We start from the raw sequence: 22,715 nt of genomic DNA on the forward strand, positions 1-22,715 counted from the left end.
TCCCCTCAATACGGTGCAGTCGTCCTGTCCCCTTTGCAGAAAAGCATCCCTTAAGAATGATGTTTCCACCTCTATGCTTCATGGTTGGGATGGTGTTCTTGGGGTTGTCCTCATCCTTCTTCTTCCTCCAAACACGGCGAGTGGAGTTTAGACCAAAAAGCTCTATTTTTGTCTCATCAGACCACATGACCTTCTCCCATTCCTCCTCTGGATCATGAGGGCTTCTTAAATAAAAACTAACAGGTCTGTGAGAGATGGAATTCTTACTGGTTGGTAGGTGATCAAATACTTATGTCATGCAATAAAATGCAAATTAATTACTTAAAAATCATACAATGTGATTTTCTGGATTTTTGTTTTAGATTCCGTCTCTCACAGTTGAAGTGTACCTATGATAAGAATTACAGACCTCTACATGCTTTGTAAGTAGGAAAACCTGCAAAATCGGCAGTGTATCAAATACTTGTTCTCCCCACTGTATATATATATATATATATATATATATATATATATATATATATATATATACATTAATGTCACAAATGTATCATTTGTACAGTTATTTGTTACATTTGACTGTGTAAGACCTAGCAGTACTCCTTATTTCCTTGAGAGTGAGCTGGATACGTAGCATTTTGCTAAAAAAAAACATGATTATTTGTCTCTGAAATTAAACCATCAAGTGATTTTTTTAACAAATACATATCTGTCATTGAACATGCCATGACTAGACAGTGAAAAACACAAACGCTTTCATAATTTCTTTGAACAGTAAAAGCAAATTTACCAACATTGAAAATGGATATATAGCATTTTGGAAATAAACTCTTCAAATACTATGTTGAAGATGACAGATTTGGGTAACTCCTCTGTTTACACTGTAAAGCTTGTGTACGCCCAGGTTGGTACTTTGGGTGGTACTACCTATATGGGCAGCCCTTCAGTCCAACTCAACATGGTGCCAGCGGATGTGGAGTTTTCACAGGAGACCAACAGGGCAGAGAGAGAAAGAGAGAGAGAGATGAAGAATGAAAAAACCTAAGAAGGAAATTGAGAAACCTGTCCAACCAAAGACATAGAGACCCTGAAAACCTGAGCCTACGCCTTCACTATGGTGAATCACTAAAACAATACAGAAATACAGTACGGAAAAGAAGGAACAGCAGGTCTTGGAACACTAAACAAACAACAACCACAGAGTTATCTATCCAAAATGGAGATGTGTGGAGAAACCACTTCTCCAATCTTTTTGACTGTATACCAAAGAAAAAACAGAAAAAACATATACATGATCAAATACAAATTACATTGAATGAACTACAGGACAAAATACAAACCCTCCAACCCAAAAAGGCCTGTGGTGTTGATGTTATCCTAAATGAAATGTTAAAATATACAGACCACAAATTCCAATTGGGTATAACATCCTCCTCAGCTCTGGCATCTTCCCCAATATTTGGAACCAAGGACTGATCACCCCAATCCACAAAAGTGGAGACAAATATGACCCCAATAACTAGCGTGGGATATGTTTCAACAGCAACCTTGGAACAATCCTCTGCATTATCATTAACAGAAGACTCGTACATTTCCTCAGTGAAAACAATGTACTGAGTGAATGTCAAATTGTCTTTTTACCAAATTACCGTACGACAGACCACGTATTTACCCTGTACACCCTAATTGACAAACAAACAAACCAAAACAAAGGCAAAGCCTTCTCATGCTTTTTAAAAAATTATTATTTGGCATGAGGGTCTGCTATGCAAATTGATGGATAGCGGTGTTGGGGGAAAAACATATGACATTATAAAATCCATGTACACAAACAAATTGTGCAGTTAAAATTGGCAAAAAAAACACACACATTTCTTTCCACAGGGCTGTGGGGTGAGACAGGGATGCAGCTTGAGCCACATCCTCTTCAACATATATATCAACGGATTGGCGAGGGCACTAGAACAGTCTGCAGCACCCGGCCTCACACTACTAGAATCTGAAGTCAAATGTCTACTGTTTGCTGATGATCTGGTGCTTCTGTCCCCAACCAAGGAGGGCCTACAGCAGCACCTACATCTTCTGCACAGATTCTGTCAGACCTTGGCCCTGACAGTAAATCTCAGTTAAGACAAAAATAATGGTGTTCCAAAAAAGGTCCAGCTGCCAAGAACACAACATTTTAACTAAACACTGTTGTCCTAGAGCACACAAAAAAATGATACATACCTCAGCCTAAACATCAGGTAACTTCCACAAAGCTGTGAACGATCTGAGAGACAAGGCAAGAAGGGCCTTCTACGCCATCAAAAGTAACATAATATTCGACATACCAATTAGGATAAGGCAAAAAATACTTGAATCAGTTATAGAACCCATTGCGATTTATGGTTGTGAGGTCTGGGGTCCTCTCACCAACCAAGAATTCACAAAATGGGAAAAACACCAATTTGAGACTGCATGCAGAATTCTGCAAAAATATCCTCAGTGTACAACATAAAACACCAAATAATGCATGCAGAGCAGAATTATGCCGATACACGCTAATTAACAAAATCCAGAAAACAGCTGTTAAATTCGACAACCACCTAAAAGGAAGCGATTCCCAAACCTTCCATAACAAAGCCATCACCTATAGAGATTAACCTGGAGAAGAGTCCCCTAAGCAAGCTGGTCCTAGGGCTCTGTTCACAAACACAAACACAAACAGACCCCACATAGCCCCAGGACAGCAACACAATTAGACCCAACCAAATCATGAGAAAACAAAAATGTAATTACGTGACACATCGGAAAGAATTAACACAAAAAAACAGAGCAAACTAGAATGCTATTTGGCCCTAAACAGAGAGTACACGGTGGCAGAATACCTGACCACTGTGACTGACCCAAAATTAAGGAAAGCTTGACTATGTACAAACTCAGTGAGCATAGCCTTGCTATTGAGAGAGGCTGCCATAGCCTGTCTTCTCTTGAGAGCCATGTCTGCCTATGTGAACACTGCCAACAAAATGAGGTGGAAACTAAGCTGCACTTCCTAACCTCCTGCCAAATGTATGACCATATTAAAGACACGTATTTCCCTCAGATTACACAGACCCACAAAGAATTTGAAAAAAATCCAATTTTGATAAATGCCCGTTTCTATTGGATGAAATACCACAGTGTGCCATCACAGCAGCAAGACTTGTGACTTGTTGCCACAAGGGCAACCAGTGAAGAACAAACACCATTGTAAATACAATCCATATTTATGTTGATTTATTTTCCCTTTTGTACTTTAACTCTTTGCACATTGTTACAACACTGTATATAGACATATGACATTTAAAATGACCCTATTCCTTTGGAACTGTGAGTGTAATGTTTACTGTTCATTTTTGGTTTATTTTACTTTTGTTTATTATCTATTTCACTTGCTTTGGCAATGTCAACATGTTTCCCATGCCAATAAAGCCCTTTGAATTGAGAGAGAGAGGGAGGGAGGGGAGAAGATGGCAAACAAAAGGGTGAGTGTGAGGGAGGGAGCGAGAGTGACACTTTCATACCCGGGTGTCAGTTTGCTCGTGGTCTCCTGTCACCCCCCTCATCCCTCTCCACACAGACGTTTAGCCACAGGGCTGTGATGTTCTGGCCAGGGCAAACCAGCCCAGGATGAAAGACAGAAACGGCAAAAGTCAGGGAAGGAGAGAAAAGAACACGGGAAAGACCTGAGAGGGGAAGTTGGAGAGGTGGTGAGATTTCTTCAGAGGGCAGATGGATGGGCTTGGAGAGTTACCTTTGTCAACCATCAAAACTTACACTTTTTTCCAATGTCAGAATGTTACGGTGAAATTTTAAAACTCCAGCTGTGAATTTTGTCGAAAGTAACAACTTTGAAAAAGTGTGACCATCAATTTCTTTACCTTTGGTTATAAAATGTGGGAAATGAGAGCACTCATGTCAGGTTTTTTTATTTATTATATCACTCCAAACATTTTATTTCATTAACGTTTTCACATTTTAAACAAATGCTGTTATTTTCATATACTTTTCTAAATGTACAAATTTTACATACAAACATTTACAAAAACAAGAAAACAAAACAGTTACAATACAGTATGTCTGTAGGTGTTGTGTGTATGTAGGGGATTTCCTATGCATTCTATTGTGTAATACCTGTAAACCACAGGAGGCTCATAATAATGACCGGAACGGAGGAAATGGAATGGCATCAAACACCTGGAAACCTAAAAGAAAAAAAAGAAAACACCTGGAAACCATGTGTTTGATCCCATTCGACTGATTCCGCTCCAGTCATTACCACAATCCCATTCTCCCCAATTAAAGGTGCCACCAACCTCCTATGCTGTACACACCATAATGACCAGTGTACCGGTTATGTTGTTTGTGTGACGTTGCTTATATCAGAGGTAGGAATGACCATCAGTAAAGGAAGGAAGCGCAGCTCCCAGCCTCTATGCAATCACAACACAGTCTCAGAATCCTGTCATTACCACTTTGCTCTCCTCCTTCCCCTCAACTCACATTCCCTCCATCTCTTTCCTATACATTCATCTGTTCAACACTAAACCATAAAGAAATACAGAAGCAAAACAATCACAAATTTGTTCACTTGAAGCTGTTGTACCAACTTGATGACAGAGGATCTGGTTATGTAGATATCTATCTGTGTATATCTACAACATAGAATGTGTGTTTTGTACTAGTGTGTGCTAATCTGTGCTTTAGAGTATGTATCTCTGTCACATCATTGGGTTTTGTACAGTGAATTATACTTGAATACTGCATTGTTGAGGAAGAGCTTGCAAGTAAGCATTTTACTGTACTGTTCACATCTGCTGTATCCTGTGCACGTGACAAATAAACTTTAGTTTGATTTGAGTGACATTACATTTACATTTTAGTCATTTAGCAGACGCTCTTATCCAGAGTGACATGTCAAGAAGAAACATCCCCATTGACCTGAGTATCTACTGCACTACACAAGACATAAACCCTGCTTAGAGGACGGTCAGCTAATACACATACATCTATATACATCATCAATAGTCTCTACATGTAGAGGAGGAAACATGAGGCTGGCAGTTTCAGAGGATTACTGTAGGCTTTGGCTCAAACTATTTGAGATTGAACAGGGAATATGTACCCAGATTATACACAGTGTACAAATCATTAGGAACACCTGCTCTTTCCATGACAGACTGACCAGGTGAAGGCTATGATCCCTTATTAATGTCACTTGTTAAATCCCCTTCAAATCAGTGTAGATAAAGGGGAGGAGACAGGTTAAAGAAGGATTTTTAAGCCTTGAGACAATTGAGACATGGATTGTTTATGTGGGTTCAGTGGGTGAATGGGCAAGACAAAATATTTAAGTGCCTTTGAATGGGGTATGGTAGTAGGTACAAGGCGCACCGGTTTGTGTGTGTTAAGAACTGTAACGCTGCTGGGTTTTTCACGCTCAACAGTTTCCTGTGTGTATCAAGAATGTTCCACCACCCAAAGGACATCCAGCCAACTTGACACAACTGTGGGAAGCATTGGAGTCAACATGGGCCAGCATCCCTGTGGAACGCTTTCGACACCTTGTAGAGTCCATGCCCTGACAAATTGAGTATTTTCTGGGCGAAAGGGGGTGCAACTCAAAATTAGGAAGGTGTTCATAATGTTTTTTACACTCATTGTATATCACTGTTACAATACAATTCAGGGTAATCATGAACACAGTTATACCTTTGTCAGTTTTCTAATAATGATTAGTACATCACTTTCCAGGTAGATTTAGGTTCCAGATTTAGTGGGGCGTCCAAAAGTGTCCAAACAGATCAAATGGAGGGAACATGAGAAAAAAAAAAGGGAGAATAGCCATCCACCCTCTTTCATTTACAAAAACATATGTAGAAAAAAATCATTGCAAAAATACTCTTGAAGATCCTTGTCTCTGGAACGATCCACGTTCCAATCACACGTACACACACACACGCAGCTAAGTCCAGTTGCATATATAAAAATCTATAAAAATCTTCTCTGTGCCAATGTCCAGCATTGGGTTGACAGTGTCTCTGTTTTAGCTAGGTCTGTAACTCAGTCTCAGTGGAGTAACAGGGATAGTAGGAGTGGGAACAGGGTGAAGAAGACCGACAGGGAGACCAGCTGAACACCTGAACTACCCACACTCTTCTGGACCTTAGGCTCCAACACAGCAGGGTCATCTGGAGAGCGAGAGAGAGAGACAGAGAGAACATGTTATTATCAGAAACAAGTGGAACAATTCTACTGTACTTCTACTATCCAGAGTCAATGCTGTACATCTGACTGTCTCTCTGGATGGACAGATGGGAGACGTACCTGCTGGAAGCCTGTTGGAGGGGTTGTGTACTCCTCCTCCTCCTCCTCCTCCTCCTCCTCCTATCTTTCCTCCATCTATCGCTTTCTCCATCGCTCCATCCTTTCCTTTGTCAGCTTTGGCCTTCCCAGAGCCTGTAGAGGACAAGAAGACATCGGTAAGAACTTCATCGTATGAACACCCAACGGGAATATCACTGAATATGGGGAAAACTAAGCCTAGCCACTGATGCTAACAGAAGCTAATGCTACCATAGGAAAACCCGCTAAAGCTAACAGAGGCTAATGCTAGCATGTTGATGGAGACAGGGGAAGTGAGCTCACCATGAAGTCCAACCACGTCCACCTTCAGCCTCAGACACTCCTGGCCGTGGTGATGCAGCGGCTTGGCTGTAGAGGGAGAAGAGAGGGAGGTTTAGTACAAACACCCAAGCATTGTGTTAGAGTAGTCTATAGTACAGTTAAGTGGTAGTATTAATTCAGAAGTACTGCACATAGATAGTAGTGGTATAAGTAAATGAGTAGTAGTACTGTAGTATTGATACACTTACAGATATAGTAGTAGCTCTCTCCCTGTCTGAACTCCTTGCCCAGGGTGAAGGGGGTGAAGCGTTGGAACTTCTCGGAGAACCTCTCGGGGGCATGGGCAGCGAAGGGCCGGGAACATTCCCAACGCAGCTGGTCGAAGGAGTGGGGCTTACACACCTCATAGTCCTCCCTCTCCACCATGTACAGCACATACCGCTCGGCCTCCTGGGACGGCAGCTCCCCGCGTGTGTAGTGGGGACAGATAATGTCCAGGTAGTCGTTGATTTTCACCTCCACTGTGTACTCATCCCATAGGAAACTAGAGAGAGAGAGAGAGAAGAAGAGGAGGAGAGAGGTTAGTGACATGACTGGCTATTATGTTTAGATGACCTTACATCTAGCAGTCCTCGTGTTATCTCTGACTGACCGTCATCTCTGACTGACCGAAGGAACAAATGTAACATTATGAAATATCATCACGGCCCATTCCCAGCCAGACACCTGCCGGATGACAGAGTTGAGCCCATGTTTGTGTGTCCTGTTCCACTCACATGAACAAACACGTATGGAAGAACCGACTTAAACAAACACACACACTCTCATAATAAACACACTCAAGGACAATCATAAACACAAAAAGCTGCTATGACTCAGCCCAAACAGAGTGTGTGTGTATTTGCACCTGCAGCACTTATGTGTGATTGCGTGAGTGTCCTGATGCGAGACTGGTGTAGACATGTCACCCAGACAATGAGAATTAGTGAGTAGCCAATCAGGAGTCACTAGCTGAACTTGTTTGATGTATTTATTTAGACAAGAACACACCACTACACGCTTTCTGCCTATCCCTCCTTAACGCGCTCTCTCCCTCTCATCTGTTTTCTGGAGCGGTCCACTCATGTTGTTTTAAGGGTAGAGTTTCACTGGCCACCTGTATTCATGGAGACAAGACTCTGAGTGACAGATTCTCCCACTCCTTCGGTCTCTCTCTCTGTCTCGGTCTGTCTGTCATATCTATATATGCTCTGTCTGCACAAGTCATTGAATCTCTTTCTCTCCCTTTCTCTCCCTTTCGCCTATTAGGATTCAGCTCACACAGGGACTATGAGTTGTGTTGGCGAGTTGAGTCAGTGGTGCTGGCAGGGTACACACACACTTTTCTGGAAGAGAGGTTGAGTTTGTGGGTAAGAGCTTGTTAGCCCTGGGCTATCATTGTAAATAAGAATTTGTTCAAAACTGACTTGCCTAGTTAAATAAAGCTTAAATAAAAAATAAAAATAAAAAACAGACATGCACACAGGCTGCAGCACAAACATCATGCCACATACATCACATTTTATTGGTCACATACACATAGCAGATGTTATTGCAGGTGTAGCGAAATGCTTGTGTTCCTAGCTCTAACAGTGCAGTAGTATATAACAATTCAATACACACAAATCTAAAAGTAAAATAATAGAATTAAGAAATATATAAATATTAGGACGAGCAATGTCGGAGTGGCATTGACTAAATACAGTAGAATAGAATACAGTATATACATATGAAATGAGTAAAGCAGTAGATAAACATTATTAAAGTGACTAGTGTTCCATTATTAAAGTGGCCAGTGATTCCATGTCTATGTATACAGGGCAGCAGCCTCTAAGGTGCAGGATTGAGTAACCGGGTGGTACCCGACTAGTGATGGCTATTTAACAGTCTGATGGCCTTGAGATAGAAGCGGTTTTTCAGTGCCATGAGACAGAGTGTCTGTATCACAGGCGGCTGGTGGCACTTTAATTGGGGAGGACGGGCTCATAGTAATGTATACACAAGTTGTGTGTATGAGAGAGAGAAAGTGTGAAGAACCCAGTTCATTATGTTGTGTTAGTGTGTGCCCAAGCATCAAAGCCTAGAACAGGAGGTATCTGTGACCATCCTGCCTCCTTCCCTCCTTTCAACCCTCCTTCCTTTCTCTCCTGTTGTTGTTGTCCTTGTTAAGTGAGACACACTGGCTCCATGTGGGTCCCTAACCCCCCTTAATCCCCCTGCCACTGTGTGTGTGTGTATGTGTCTGTTTGTGTGAGAGAGAGACCTAGAGAGAGTAACCTGCCTGTCATAACATGCATTGTTAGCAGAGCCCGTACCTAGGCTCATTTGCCAGGGCTAATAGATAGATTAGCCTCTTTCTCACACCACTTGTAATCAATGCCATTTCAAACAGGATGGATATCTTTGGCTTAGCCTTCGCATGCACACACACACCGGTCTGCGGTTAAAGCACTTTAATTGACAAACAAATCTGTTTTCCTTTCTTATTTCTTTTACTTGACTCAGACTGGTAATGACAGGGTTGAGACGAACGGCAGGAGAGAACTGCACTGCTACAGTACAGAGTGAAGAGACTTTCCTAACTGAATGGAATCCACTTGATTCCCACACTCTCTCCTTGTTCACTAACCACAGCTTCTCCGTATAAACATGTTCTTGTCTAAAAGCTGTCAAAACACATATTCTGTTGCTAATCTCAGTCACTACAAACAATCACACTTTCAGAAATATTTCGCTCTTCTGAAGCTTACTTAATTAAAAGCTATTTGGGTCTGGGGCCAAGCTGTTCCCCACAAAGGGAGGAGGGGGTCTGAATAGGGTGTAATTACCCCCCAAAATACATAAACCCTGGTGCTGACTAGACTCCAGTCTGCCCCCCACCCTTCACCCCCTCTACCCCCAAGGGCTGTGCTCAGTGTCCTCTGCTCACTAGTAGAGGCTGATGTAGACCTGATAAGTCTACTTATCGTGACTTCCGTCTCGCTTCCGCATTGTCTCCGTGCTGCTCTGCTGTTTGTTGCTACTTGGCTACCTAACAAACTATTCACGTTTTACTTTTAATAAACGTTTAATCAATCTCTGTGTTCAACAAATTTACCAACTTTTTAGTTTTGTCCTCACTCATCTTTTTCGTTAAACTTTTTTCACCGGACGTTTATCCCGAGACAGAAGAGTCATTTTCCTGTGCGTTTTAGCTGCCAACTTTACGTTATTTTCCTTTTTTCCATCGCAACTTTTTTCCCTTATTCAACTTTTTCCACTCCGGACGCTTTATCTGGACATGGTTCATCAACATCTTCAACAGCCGAAGCTAAGTAGTAACATTAACATGATGTCTTCTAATTGCAGTCGCTGTACTCATAATATACAGGAGAATTCTCGCCTTACGGCGAGAATAGCTGTGCTACAAGCCCAGCTTCAGACGCAATCGTTAGGCAAGGGTAATATCAGTGTAGGAAAGGAAGAAACAGCGTCTGTGCCACCAGTAAGTACAGACAGTAATGTTAGTATAAATCCCCCCGCACAGTCCCCGCAGCCGGACAACTTTCTCATGGCTTCTGGAGGGAAATACTGTTGGAATGCTCAACCGGTGTCGCTCATTCAGCCGACAGAAACCTTCAACCGGTTTTCCCCATTATGTAGCGAGTCGGAGTCTGAGTCTGAGTCTTCTCTAGTCTCTACTCCTCCCGTTACGGGGTCTGAGACTCCGAAGGCTCCCACCATTAGCTCTGACAAATTGAAAACCCTAGTCATTGGCGACTCCATTACCCGCAGTATTAGACTTAAAACGAATCACCCAGCGATCATACACTGTTTACCAGGGGGCAGGGCTACCGACGTTAAGGCTAATCTAAAGATGGTGCTGGCTAAAGCTAAAACTGGCGAGTGTAGAGAGTATAGAGATATTGTTATCCACGTCGGCACCAACGATGTTAGGATGAAACAGTCAGAGGTCACCAAGTGCAACATAGCTTCAGCGTGTAAATCAGCTAGAAAGATGTGTCGGCATCGAGTAATTGTCTCTGGCCCCCTCCCAGTTAGGGGAAGTGACGAGCTCTACAGCAGAGTCTCAGCACTCAATCGCTGGTTGAAAACTGTTTTCTGCCCCTCCCAAAAGATAACATTTGTGGATAATTGGCCCTCTTTCTGGGACTCACCCACAAACAGGATCAAGCCTGACCTGCTGAGGAGTGACGGACTCCATCCTAACTGGAGGGGTGCTCTCCTCTTATCTACCAACATAGATAGGGCTCTAACTCCTCTAGCCCCACAGTGAAATAGGGTGCAGGCCAGGCAGCAGGCTGTTAGCCAACCTGCCAGCTTAGTGGAGTCTGCCAATAGCATAGTCAGTGTAGTCAGCTCAGCCATACCCATTGAGACTGTGTCTGTGCCTCGACCTAGGTTGGGCAAAACTAAACATGGTGGTGTTCACCCTAGCAATCTTATTAGGATAAAGACCTCCTCCATTCCTGCCATTATTGAAAGAGATCGTGATACCTCACATCTCAAAATAGGGTTACTTAATGTTAGATCCCTCACTTCAAAGGCAGTCATAGTCAATGAACTAATCACTGATCATAATCTTGATGTGATTGGCCTGACTGAAACATGGCTTAAGCCTGATGAATTTGCTGTGTTAAATGAGGCCTCACCTCCTGGTTACACTAGTGACCATATTCCCCGTGCATCCCGCAAAGGCGGAGGTGTTGCTAACATTTACGATAGCAAATTTCAATTTACAAAAAAAAATGACGTTTTCATCTTTCGAGCTTCTAGTCATGAAATCTATGCAGCCTACTCAATCACTTTTTATAGCTACTGTTTACAGGCCTCCTGGGCCATATACAGCGTTCCTCTCTGAGTTTCCTGAATTCCTATCAGACCTTGTAGTCATAGCAGATCATATTCTAATTTTTGGTGATTTTAATATTCACATGGAGAAGTCCACAGACCCACTCCAAAAGTCTTTCGGAGCCATTATCGACTCAGTGGGTTTTGTCCAACATGTCTCTGGACCTACTCACTGCCACAGTCATACTCTGGACCTAGTTTTGTCCCATGGAATAAATGTTGTAGATCTTAATGTTTTTCCACAAAATCCTGGACTATCGGACCACCATTTTATTACGTTTGCAATCGCAACAAATAATCTGCTCAGACCCCAACCAAGGAGCATCAAAAGTCGTGCTATAAATTCTCAGACAACACAAAAATTCATTGATGCCCTTCCAGACTCCTTCTGCCTACCCAAGGACGTCAGAGGACAAAAATCAGTTAACCACTTAACTGAGGAACTCAATTTAACCTTGCGCAATACCCTAGATGCAGTTGCACCCCTAAAAACGAAAAACATTTGTCATAAGAAACTAGCTCCCTGGTATACAGAAAATACCCGAGCTTTGAAGCAAGCTTCCAGGAAATTGGAACGGAAATGGCGCCACACCAAACTGGAAGTCTTCCGACTAGCTTGGAAAGACAGTACCGTGCAGTACCGAAGAGCCCTCACTGCTGCTCGATCATCCTACTTTTCCAAATTAATCGAGGAAAATAAGAACAATCCAAAATTTCTTTTTGATACTGTTGCAAAGCTAACTAAAAAGCAGCATTCCCCAAGAGAGGATGGTTTTCACTTCAGCAGTGATAAATTCATGAACTTCTTTGAGGAAAAGATCATGACCATTAGAAAGCAAATTACGGACTCCTCTTTGAATCTGCGTATTCCTCCAGGGCTTAGCTGTCCTGGATCTGCACAGATCTGCGAGGGCCTGGGATCGGGAGAGACACTTAAGTGTTTTAGTACTATATCTCTTGACACAATGATGAAAATAATCATGGCCTCTAAACCTTCAAGCTGCATACTGGATCCTATTCCTACTAAACTGCTGAAGGAGCTGCTTCCTGTGCTTGGCCCTCCTATGTTGAACATAATAAACAGCTCTCTATCCACCGGATGTGTACCAAACTCACTAAAAGTGGCAGTGATAAAGCCTCTCTTGAAAAAGCCAAACCTTGACCCGGAAAATATAAAAACTATCGGCCTATATCGAATCTTCCATTCCTCTCAAAAATTTTAGAAAAAGCTGTTGCGCAGCAACTCACTGCCTTTCTGAAGACAAACAATGTATACGAAATGCTTCAGTCTGGTTTTAGACCCCATCATAGCACTGAGACTGCACTTGTGAAGGTGGTAAATGACCTTTTAATGGCGTCAGACCGAGGCTCTGCATCTGTCCTCGTGCTACTAGACCTTAGTGCTGCCTTTGACACCATCGATCACCACATTCTTTTGGAGAGACTGGAAACCCAAATTGGTCTACACGGACAAGTTCTGGCCTGGTTTAGATCCTACCTGTCGGAAAGATATCAGTTTGTCTCTGTGAATGGTCTGTCCTCCGACAAATCAACTGTACATTTCGGTGTTCCTCAAGGTTCCGTTTTAGGACCACTATTGTTTTCACTATATATTTTACCTCTTGGGGATGTTATTCGAAAACATAATGTTAACTTTCACTGCTATGCGGATGACACACAGCTGTACATTTCAATGAAGCATGGTGAAGCCCCAAAATTGCCCTCGCTAGAAGCCTGTGTTTCAGACATAAGGAAGTGGATGGCTGAAAACTTTTTACTTTTAAACTCGGACAAAACAGAGATGCTTGTTCTAGGTCCCAAGAAACAAAGAGATCTTCTGTTAAATCTGACAATTCATCTTGATGGTTGTAAAGTCGTCTCAAATAAAACTGTGAAGGACCTAGGCGTTACTCTTGACCCTGATCTCTCTTTTGACGAACATATCAAGACTGTTTCAAGGACAGCTTTTTTCCATCTACGTAACATTGCAAAAATCAGAAATTTTCTGTCCAAAAATGATGCAGAAAAATTAATCCATGCATTTGTTACTTCTAGATTAGACTACTGCAATGCTCTATTTTCCGGCTACCCGGATAAAGCACTAAATAAACTTCAGTTAGTGCTAAATACGGCTGCTAGAATCCTGACTAGAACCAAGAAATTTGATCATATTACTCCAGTGCTAGCTTCCCTACACTGGCTTCCTGTTAAGGCAAGGGCTGATTTCAAGGTTTTACTGTTAACCTATAAAGCGTTACATGGGCTTGCTCCTACCTATCTTTCCGAGTTGGTCCTGCCGTACATACCAATACGTACGCTACGGTCACAAGACGCAGGCCTCCTAATTGTCCCTAGAATTTCTAAGCAAACAGCGGGAGGCAGGGCTTTCTCCTATAGATCTCCATTTTTATGGAACAGTCTGCCTACCCATGTGAGAGACGCAGACTCGGTCTCAACCTTTAAGTCTTTACTGAAGACTTATCTCTTCAGTAGGTCATATGATTGAGTGTAGTCTGGCCCAGGAGTGTGAAGGTGAACGGAAAGGCTGGAGCAACGAACAGCCCTTGCTGTCTCTGCCGGGCCGGTTCCCCTCTCCACTGGGGTTCTCTGCCTCTAACCCTGTTGCAGGGGCTGAGTCACTGGCTTGCTGGTGCTCTTTCATGCCGTCCCTGGGAGGGGTGCGTCACTTGAGTGGGTTGAGTTACTGACGTGATCTTCCTGTCTGGGTTGGCGCCCCCCCTTGGTTTGTGCTGTGGTGGAGACCTCTGTGGGCTATACTCGGCCTTGTCTCAGGATTGTAAGTTGGTGGTTGGGGATATCCCTCTAGTGGTGCGGGGGCTGTGCTTTGGCGGAGTGGGTGGGGTTATATCCTTCCTGTTTGGCCCTGTCCGGGGTTTCTTCGGATGGGGCCACAGTGTCTCCGGACCGCTCCTGTCTCAGCCTCCAGTATTTATGCTGCAGTAGTTTATGTGTCGGGGGGCTGGGGTTAGTTGGTTATACCTGGAGTACTTCTCCTGTCTTATCCAGTGTCCTGTGTGAATTTAAGTATGCTCTCTCTAATTCTCTCGTTCTCTCTTTCTCTCTGAGAACCTGAGCCCTAGGACCATACGTCAGGACTACCGGGCATGATGACACCTTGCTGTCCCCAGTCCGCCTGGCCTTGCTGCTATTCCAGTTTCAACTGTTCTGCCTGCGGCTACGAAACCCCTACCTGTCCCAGACCTGCTGTTTTCAACTCTAAATGATCGGCTATGAAAAGCCAACTGAGAGACCTGAGCCCTAGGACCATACGGTCGGGACTACCGGCCGTGGTGACTCCTTGCTGTCCCCAGTCCGCCTGGCCTTGCTGCTATTCCAGTTTAAACTGTTCTGCCTGCGGTTATGGAACCCCTACCTGTCCCAGACCTGCTGTTTTAAACTCTAATGATCGGCTATGAAAAGCCAACTGAGATTTATTCCTGATTATTATTTGACCATGCTTGTCACTTATGAACATTTTTGAACATCTTGGCATGGTTCTGTTATAATCTCCACCCGGCACAGCCAGAAGAGGACTGGCCACCCCTCATAGCCTGGTTCCTCTCTAGGTTTCTTCCTAGGTTTTGCCTTTCTAGGGAGTTTTTCCTAGCCACCGTGCTTCTACACCTGCATTACTAGCTGTTTGGGGTTTTAGGCTGGGTTTCTGTACAGCACTTCGAGATATTAGCTGATGTAAGAAGGGCTATATAAAATAAAATTGATTGATAAGGAGAGGCTGTGTTGTAGCTACTATGGCTCACAGCATTTTGCACATGGTCCATGTTGCCCATAATTTTCTCTCCACCAATTGTACAATAATCATGATGAAGCTAGATTTACAGTAATGTTGACGGCCTTACTTATCATCAATGGGAGGTTTGTGTGAGCGCGTGCATGCATGCCACCTCAGCCTAGGGATCTGGGAGAAGTTCAGTTGATACAGGGCCAGACTCCTCTCGTGTTCTCTCTCTCTCTCTCTCAGAGTGAGAGTCGCGTTAATGTGATAGCTACGTATGTGTGAGAGGCAGGGGTGTGTTTGTGTGAGAGAGGGGTTCTCTGAAGACCAGAATCCAGGCCGCCTCACGCCCCAGGCACATGAGCACATCTGTTTATCAGGGCAGACCAGAGCCTGTGTGTTTGTCACTGAGGTGTGTGTAAACAGCCAGGGTTGAAGGTAGTCTTCCCTCACCTCTACTCTGAACTGAACAGTTCTTAGAGCTGCTACTGCATCACATGTGTGTGTTTGGTAAATGGTTATGACAGTAGGGTGATTGGATGAGTTGTTTAACACCTCATTAACTTCTCAACAGCTTTGAAGTCCTTTCCTCATCTCTTACTGTTATATCACATCTCTTCTCTCTAGTGTCACCTCTCACCCCTCTCTTCTCTTCCCTTCTTTCCGTACTTATAGGCATATCTCTCCTCTCTCCCTACTATCCCTCCATCTGTCCTCTGTGTGTTTTCCATTTAAAAATCACCAAAAAAAATGCTCTCCTTTCTCTCTCTCTGTCTGTCTCCTCCTCCTCCTCCTCCTCCTCTCGTTCTTTGAGGAATGTTACAAACTGTCAGACAGGTCACAGGGGTTAGAGTTCAGGGTCAGAATCCTCATACACACTCCCACTGACCCTGCAAGGGAGAGTCTCAGCGGGTCTGAAGGTGAGTCAGCACTGTTAACAAAACCCAGATGCAATCCCACCATATACTCCGCAGGTAGTCAGCAACACGAACACACTGGAGGAATGTCATGACAAGGCTTCTGGGGTTTGTGAGAGTCCGTGGAATAGAAAGCTCTCACACCATACGACTATAAAATCTGCACACACAGGCGTATAAATTACCCTATTAATTCACTGTGGTATCCCACATTCACACCTCAATTCTGAGAGGGTATAGGGCTGTCAGTTGTAATCTGGGCTTTAGTCCTTTTATCCACTAATACAGTATTATTCACTAACTACCCTATTAGAACCTCTCTAGAACACCCTCTATTCTAATCTCCCACATTCTCTCTCCCGAGAGGAGAGTTCCAAAGAGGTTACTCTTCTGTCTGTCACGCTCCAACAGATCAGAATACCAGGAGTCTAATCATTCTGTCCCAACCACCATTATCACATCCAGACTCCACTTATTACTACCACCATCTATTTATGGTGTGTGTGATTCTTGATTCAGAATTGCAGGGTTGGAGAGCCTTTAAAAATGTCAACACAACCGTTTCTCACTCATTCAATCCCACATTTCTCCCCTCCCTCCATCCATCAATGTCTCATCTCGCCTCCCTCCGTCTGTCTCTCCTTTATGCTCTCTAAATTAACCCATCCCCCTCCGTCCATCTCTCCTCTATTCTTCCCTCTCTCTTAAAAGTTAACATATCAGAGCTCAGAACTCTTCATGACGGCCTAATTTCTCAACACAAATCCCTTCCTCTCTTTTAACCTCTACCCATCCCCCTTTTTGTGTTTGCCCCCATCTAGACTCACAGGTCAATCAACCAGGAGGATTGTATTCCAACTAACCCTGGCTTCAATCTGGATTATACAGAATAACACAGTTGGGGTTAAAACAATTTTCATTAATTCAATGTGAATTTAAAAGACATGTCATGAATTGCAAAAATTGTTGGGAATATCCCGGCTGCTTCAAACAGAGAAGTCAGTCAGGCCTGAGCTGAGCTGAGACTGGAACTGGCCCTTAGGGGGCGACAGAGAGCTATCTCTGAAACGCTACATGAAGATACTGTACACACACACAAACAACGTGATAACGTGAGGATAAAGCAGTCCTCAGTATTGTAGAATTGAGTCAAACAATAAGTGGGGAGACACAGCAAGCTGCTGTGATCTGTGTGGGAAACTACTCAGGAAAACAGAGCAGGGTCTTTGAGAAAGAGAGAGACCGACGGAGAGAGAGAGGAAGTCTGGACCATAGATAAGGAGGCGAGAGGAAGAGCTGAGATAGAAGGTTGGTAAGGGGGGGGCGGGGGTTGGGGCTAATGAAGTATTTTGGGTTTTAAAAACACGGTAAAATGTTGTTTTTTGTTACATCCACGATAATATGTGTGTGAGAGAGTGTTAGGTAAGACAGCTGTTATGTCAGCAGGAAACAAGCTACAGGCCTAGATGTGATTGAATGGACAGAACTATAAGCTGTGTAGCTGGCTGACTGAATGGCGCTATCCTATTGGCTCCTTTAACTGATTGTTCTATGTAGGATATGTTCCTCTACACATTGAGGAGCTTCAGATTTACTAACAACCCCCCACCCACGTCTGTTATGCCAGAGCGATAACAGGGATATCATCTATTCTAAATATAAAAAGCAGCAGAAAGACGATGAGGATTTTTGTGTGGATAGGTCAGCTAGTCAGATTACAGCTCAGATCGTCTGTAATCTGTGTGTGTGTTTCTCCCTCATTCTGCTGTAGGATTAGAGACCCAGAGCAACAGATGAGGTGGGAGGGAGGGGGGAGAGAGAGAGGTGGGTGTAATGTTTTGTGAGTGTAATGTTTACTGTTCATTTTTTATTGTTCATTTCACTTTTGTTTATTACCTATTTCACTTGCTTTGGCAATGTAAACATATGTTTCCCATGCCAATAAAGCCCTTAAATTGAATTGAACATTTAGAGGTGGGTTTCAGAATAGAGAGGGGAGGGAGAGAGAGAGAGAGGTGGGTTTCAGAATAGAGGGAGGGGAGAGAGAGAGAGAGGTGGGTTTCAGAATAAAGGGAGGGGAGGGGGAGGGAGAGAGAGGTGGGTTTCAGAATAGAGGGAGGGGGGAGGGAGAGAGAGCGGTGGGTTTCAGAATATAGAGAGTGGAGGGGGGAGGGAGAGAGAGAGGTGGGTTTCAGAGTAGAGAGAGGGGAGGGGAATATAGCCAGAGCAAAGAAGGGATTTAAAACAAAGAAGAAAATCATACATTTAACTTTACAACCACCCTCTCCCTCTTCCCCCACCAGCCACCACAACCCTAAACCTCTTCCTCTAGGACATATCTGTTCAGACAAGCCCAACACCTCAACAACACAACATGAGAGAGGGAAAGAGAGAGGGAGAGAGAGAGAGAGAGAGAAAGACAAAAGGAGACAGAATCAGAAAGATACAGCTATATGGGAGAGGAGAACATGAAAAGGTGATAGAGGTGGACGTATGAACTCATGGAATCAGAAAGAACGAAAGAGAGAGAGAGAGATAGTCAGGCAATAACAAGCTAGAGAAGACCCAGCTGGTGTGGAGAAGTGAGGGAGTGGAGATGGAGAGAGGAACCGACAGGTACAGACAGAGGGAGGGAGAGATGGAGGGAAAGAGGGAGGGAGGGGGTCGAACACAGCTGACAGAGTTGAGTACAGTAACGGGGCAATGTGGAATGCTGGCTGCGACTAATATTAACACCCAACTCCTCCCTCGTGCCCCACGAGAGTGTGTGTGTGTGTGTATGTATATGTGTGTGTGTGTGTGTGCGTGCATGAATGTGTGTGTGAGTCACTGATTTATCAGTGCCCCTCCCTTTCTCTGACATTGGAGTTCAGGCAACACTACACACTCGGTCAAAAACAAAAAAACACTTCCAGTAACAATGCATTGCGCCAAAACAAATGATTAAGCTGTTGGATCAGGTCGAAACAAGCCCTGTCTCTCTCACACACACACAGTAGTCTATAAAACAAGGTTGGAACAGACTGCGAAAAACCCATTTCTACAACGGTCAGGTCGGAGACTGACAACTGTACACACACACACACTGAGCGATCTGTGTGTTACCATCTGGAGTCAGTCAGTACACATCAGTTTACACCTGATCACTTTAGATTAATCAGTCAGGAATCTATTAGACTCACTGATTCACTGGCTGTCTGTCTGACTGACAGATTGATCACATGGGAGTGAATCAGGTGGTTGAGACACAGTGTAAAGTGGGACGACAGTTGAGGGACCTGATTGGGCTTTCAGGCTGAAAACTGCCCAGAGAGAAAGAGAGATAGAAAGAGAGTTTGAAAAAAAAAAAGTGGTTGAAAAAGAAAGAAGGAAACTCTGAAAATGAGGGATTAGAGGAGGAAGAGAGATTATACAGTAAAAATGTGGTAAAAATAGCGGGTTGGTACGGGCCAGACTAGGATTAAGTCTTCATTTTAACAGTGATTATTCTCCTTCTGAACCACATTCACTGAGTTCCAGTTGGAGGTTTTCAGAGACTTTAGATAAAGACTTCTGGGAAAAACCAATGTGTGTGTGTGTGTGTGTGTGAGACGTGCAGTACAGAATGTGTGAGTAGAGATTATATCATGAGTAATAGTTATCAGTGTGAGCCTATCGGTCTTTAGTAAACAATCTTTTGCACCATTGGACACTGAGCGCATCACTGCTCCCACATCAAACTGGCATGGCGAGTTTCCATGTAGTTTGTTTTTGTTATGTGTGACTGTGTCAATGTGTATGTGAGACAGTGTGTCTGAACATGCTTGTTTGATGTGTGAACATATTTCTATGTCTGGTTATGTGTGTGTGTGTGTCTGTGTGCTAGTCTATCTTTAGTCTGCTACGAAAAGGATCAGTGTGTTACATTATGATTTTTCTTGTTGTTGTTATGCAACGCAAGTTAGAGTGGGAATGTAGTCCAGAGCCGGATTAAAAGAACACACATAATATGCCCACAAACACTTTGACTCAGACCACTGCCCCTCAATCAAGTGTTCTTTCTGTTCACTTTGTATTTCTCCGGCCTTTATAGCAATTCTCACTTGACCCGAAAATCTGAAGCTCTGATTTCTCCTCTATGACCTCTTTCTTATCTCATTATGGCCTAAAAAGAGTTCAGATCCTTCTCTTCCTCCTCATATCACCTGATCAACAGAAGTCGTGTTCCTTGTGCTCGAGCCACGGTCTCGGTGATGTCATACCGACAAACACAGGTAAAGTCAGACATGCGCGCGAAACAGGTGAAGCACACGACAAAAACCCATTACGTCACCGACGGTATAACTAGTCAACAAAACTTTCCGGTGTTAACGTCATTAAATCAATTATTACAAAACCATGTCTTTCCCATTTCGGACAAAATCTAATGTAGCTCTGTCGTCATCATTGGCCTAAGGAGAATTAAGCTACTGAGAGAAAGTGCAAATGTAATTAAGGCAACACAAAAAGGCCGTAATGAATTTTGACCTTGCGATAATAAGGTACAATAATATCGACCAGAGTCGGCTGAAACCGTGACCCCTCAGTCTTTGCTTTCCATTTTCTCTATAAAATAATCCATCCTTCTTTCTCGCCATCTTCAGTTTTGCGCTAAAAGCTCAATAAATCACACGGCCTCTCAAACGCCTGTCAAGCTCCATTGATCCCACTGAGTGGCTGGGTAGTGTTACAATTTCTGACCCCAAAACAAAACAATCAGCATTGGACATCACACACACACACACAGACAGACACAACAACTTTTGGAGATCTGAAATGTCAGACTGTCAGCAGTACCAATAGAGTGAAACACAGACAGAAATATAGCCTGTATTCAGACACTCAGGTCGAGTTGGTTCATGACAGCCTATTCATTTTTATGCTATGTTGTGTGAGGGTGTCTGTCTGTGTATCGGGGTTATATATAGGGTTGATTCTGTCTGTCAAGCTGTTTCAGAATTCGATCCCAATCTCCACCTCTGTCTCTGTTTATGCCCTGGTGGCAACTGGCCTAATTTCAATCCTGTTACCTGGTTAAAGGGGCAACCAGACAGTTAATACAACAAGGCACACAGCCTACAACTAATAGCCTACAAGTGTAAGAAATAAAAGCAATACCAAAATCCAGATGTCATCAAATTGAGTCCCACTGGACAGAGGTCAATTCAACGTCTATTCCACATAGGTTCAACATAATTTCATTGAAATGAAGTGCAATCAACGTTGATTCAACCAGGCCGTGTGTGCCCAGTGGGGTGTGATGTCTGATAAAGAACCGAGGAAATTCAGCGCGTAGGCTATCCATTGAGTGGATGACACACAAACAGTATTTATCTCATGACATAAAGTGTAGTTGAGTAGGCCTAGTATAGTGTCAAATAAGCATTCTCAAAGTGAGTTGAGCACTAGGTGCGCGTAAACACACAAATCACACGCTCTTTTAATGTGTGCTACACCAAAATACGCACACACACACACACACACACACACACACACACACACACACACACACACACACACACACACACACACACACACACACACACACACACACACACACACACACACACAAAGAGAGAGCGAGATAGATAGAGAGAAAGAGATTAAAAACAAAACTTACTTTGGGTTTGTGCTATTCCAGAAGACGCTGTGTCTCTCTGCAGAGGCTAACCAGGTTCCGAAGCTCACTGCCAAACATACCAGCCACACCAAATCCATAGCTGCTGATTTAGGACCAGATCAAGAACCGGAACAAAACGAAACGCCGACAAATACTGTCAGGTAGTGCACACTATCAAAACAAATAAAGTTGATGTTGGTAATCAAAAACGTGACTTAAAAATAAATGTATGATAGTTGTGCTGGTCTATTGCTCTTCTGTTTGGTTGAGACCGAGGCGCGTTGACTGTTTTGTCTAACCGAGCCACGCCTCTCCTGGTTGTATAGCCAATAGCAGCGGGCAAAACGCCCCTAGAGACGCCATGAACACTTTATCCAATCTATATGATATAATCAAAGCTATGGACCGAAATATATAGGCTAATAGCTATTTCTATGACATTGAAATAAATTTATGAAGCACTCAAAATAGTTTTTGTGTTTCTTTTGTTGTGACCAAAAGTTTTGTCTTAGAATTTTAGTCATGAATGCAAAACTTGCAGAATTGTTTTCCCTTGATTAATTATAGGCCTACATATTCAACAACACGACAATGTGAAATAGCAATACTATGGTATACTTGAGAAAATAAGTGAGTATAATGTAATGTAAGGTATAAGTCTACCTAAATGTTCTAGGAGAGCCCGTCTGTGACTGTTTCGGTCAGTCAGATGTTATCCTATTAAATCCTTAAGATGTTATCTGTGTAGCTAATCTTCTGGATCCCCTGTAGCCATATAGTCTGCAGGCACATAGTGACTGTAAATTAGCAACACAAAGCTGCTCAAAATAATGCATTATAATATATACAGTGGGGGAAAAAAGTATTT

The 22,715-nt window shown here is 43.2% G+C and overlaps 1 protein-coding gene across 1 annotated transcript; it reads right to left on the reverse strand.

Annotated features, from left to right (window-relative positions):
* Positions 1-5,606: 5,606 nt before the first annotated feature.
* Positions 5,607-22,107, reverse strand: LOC121542406 (ephrin-A1-like). Its single transcript, XM_041851804.1, has 5 exons — positions 21,848-22,107; positions 6,897-7,192; positions 6,670-6,735; positions 6,349-6,480; positions 5,607-6,212 (listed from the first exon to the last, which is right to left on the reverse strand). Exons 1-5 carry the CDS (start codon positions 21,943-21,945, stop codon positions 6,091-6,093), a joined length of 714 nt encoding a protein of 237 aa, XP_041707738.1. The 5' UTR covers positions 21,946-22,107; the 3' UTR covers positions 5,607-6,090.
* Between the last annotated feature and the right edge of the window lie 608 nt (positions 22,108-22,715).

This window comes from Coregonus clupeaformis, chromosome 17 (assembly GCF_020615455.1).
Source record: "Coregonus clupeaformis isolate EN_2021a chromosome 17, ASM2061545v1, whole genome shotgun sequence".
Taxonomy (NCBI): Eukaryota; Metazoa; Chordata; class Actinopteri; order Salmoniformes; family Salmonidae; genus Coregonus; species Coregonus clupeaformis.

Excerpts from the sequence above, each read along its gene's own strand:
- LOC121542406 (XM_041851804.1), bottom strand. The coding sequence starts at position 21,945 with ATGGATTTGGTGTGGCTGGTATGTTTGGCAGTGAGCTTCGGAACCTGG. Across the intron at positions 6,481-6,669 it reads GGACGTGGTTGGACTTCATG|GCTCTGGGAAGGCCAAAGCT; the intron begins GTGAGCTCACTT and ends TGTCCTCTACAG. Across the intron at positions 6,213-6,348 it reads CTCCAACAGGCTTCCAGCAG|ATGACCCTGCTGTGTTGGAG; the intron begins GTACGTCTCCCA and ends CTCGCTCTCCAG.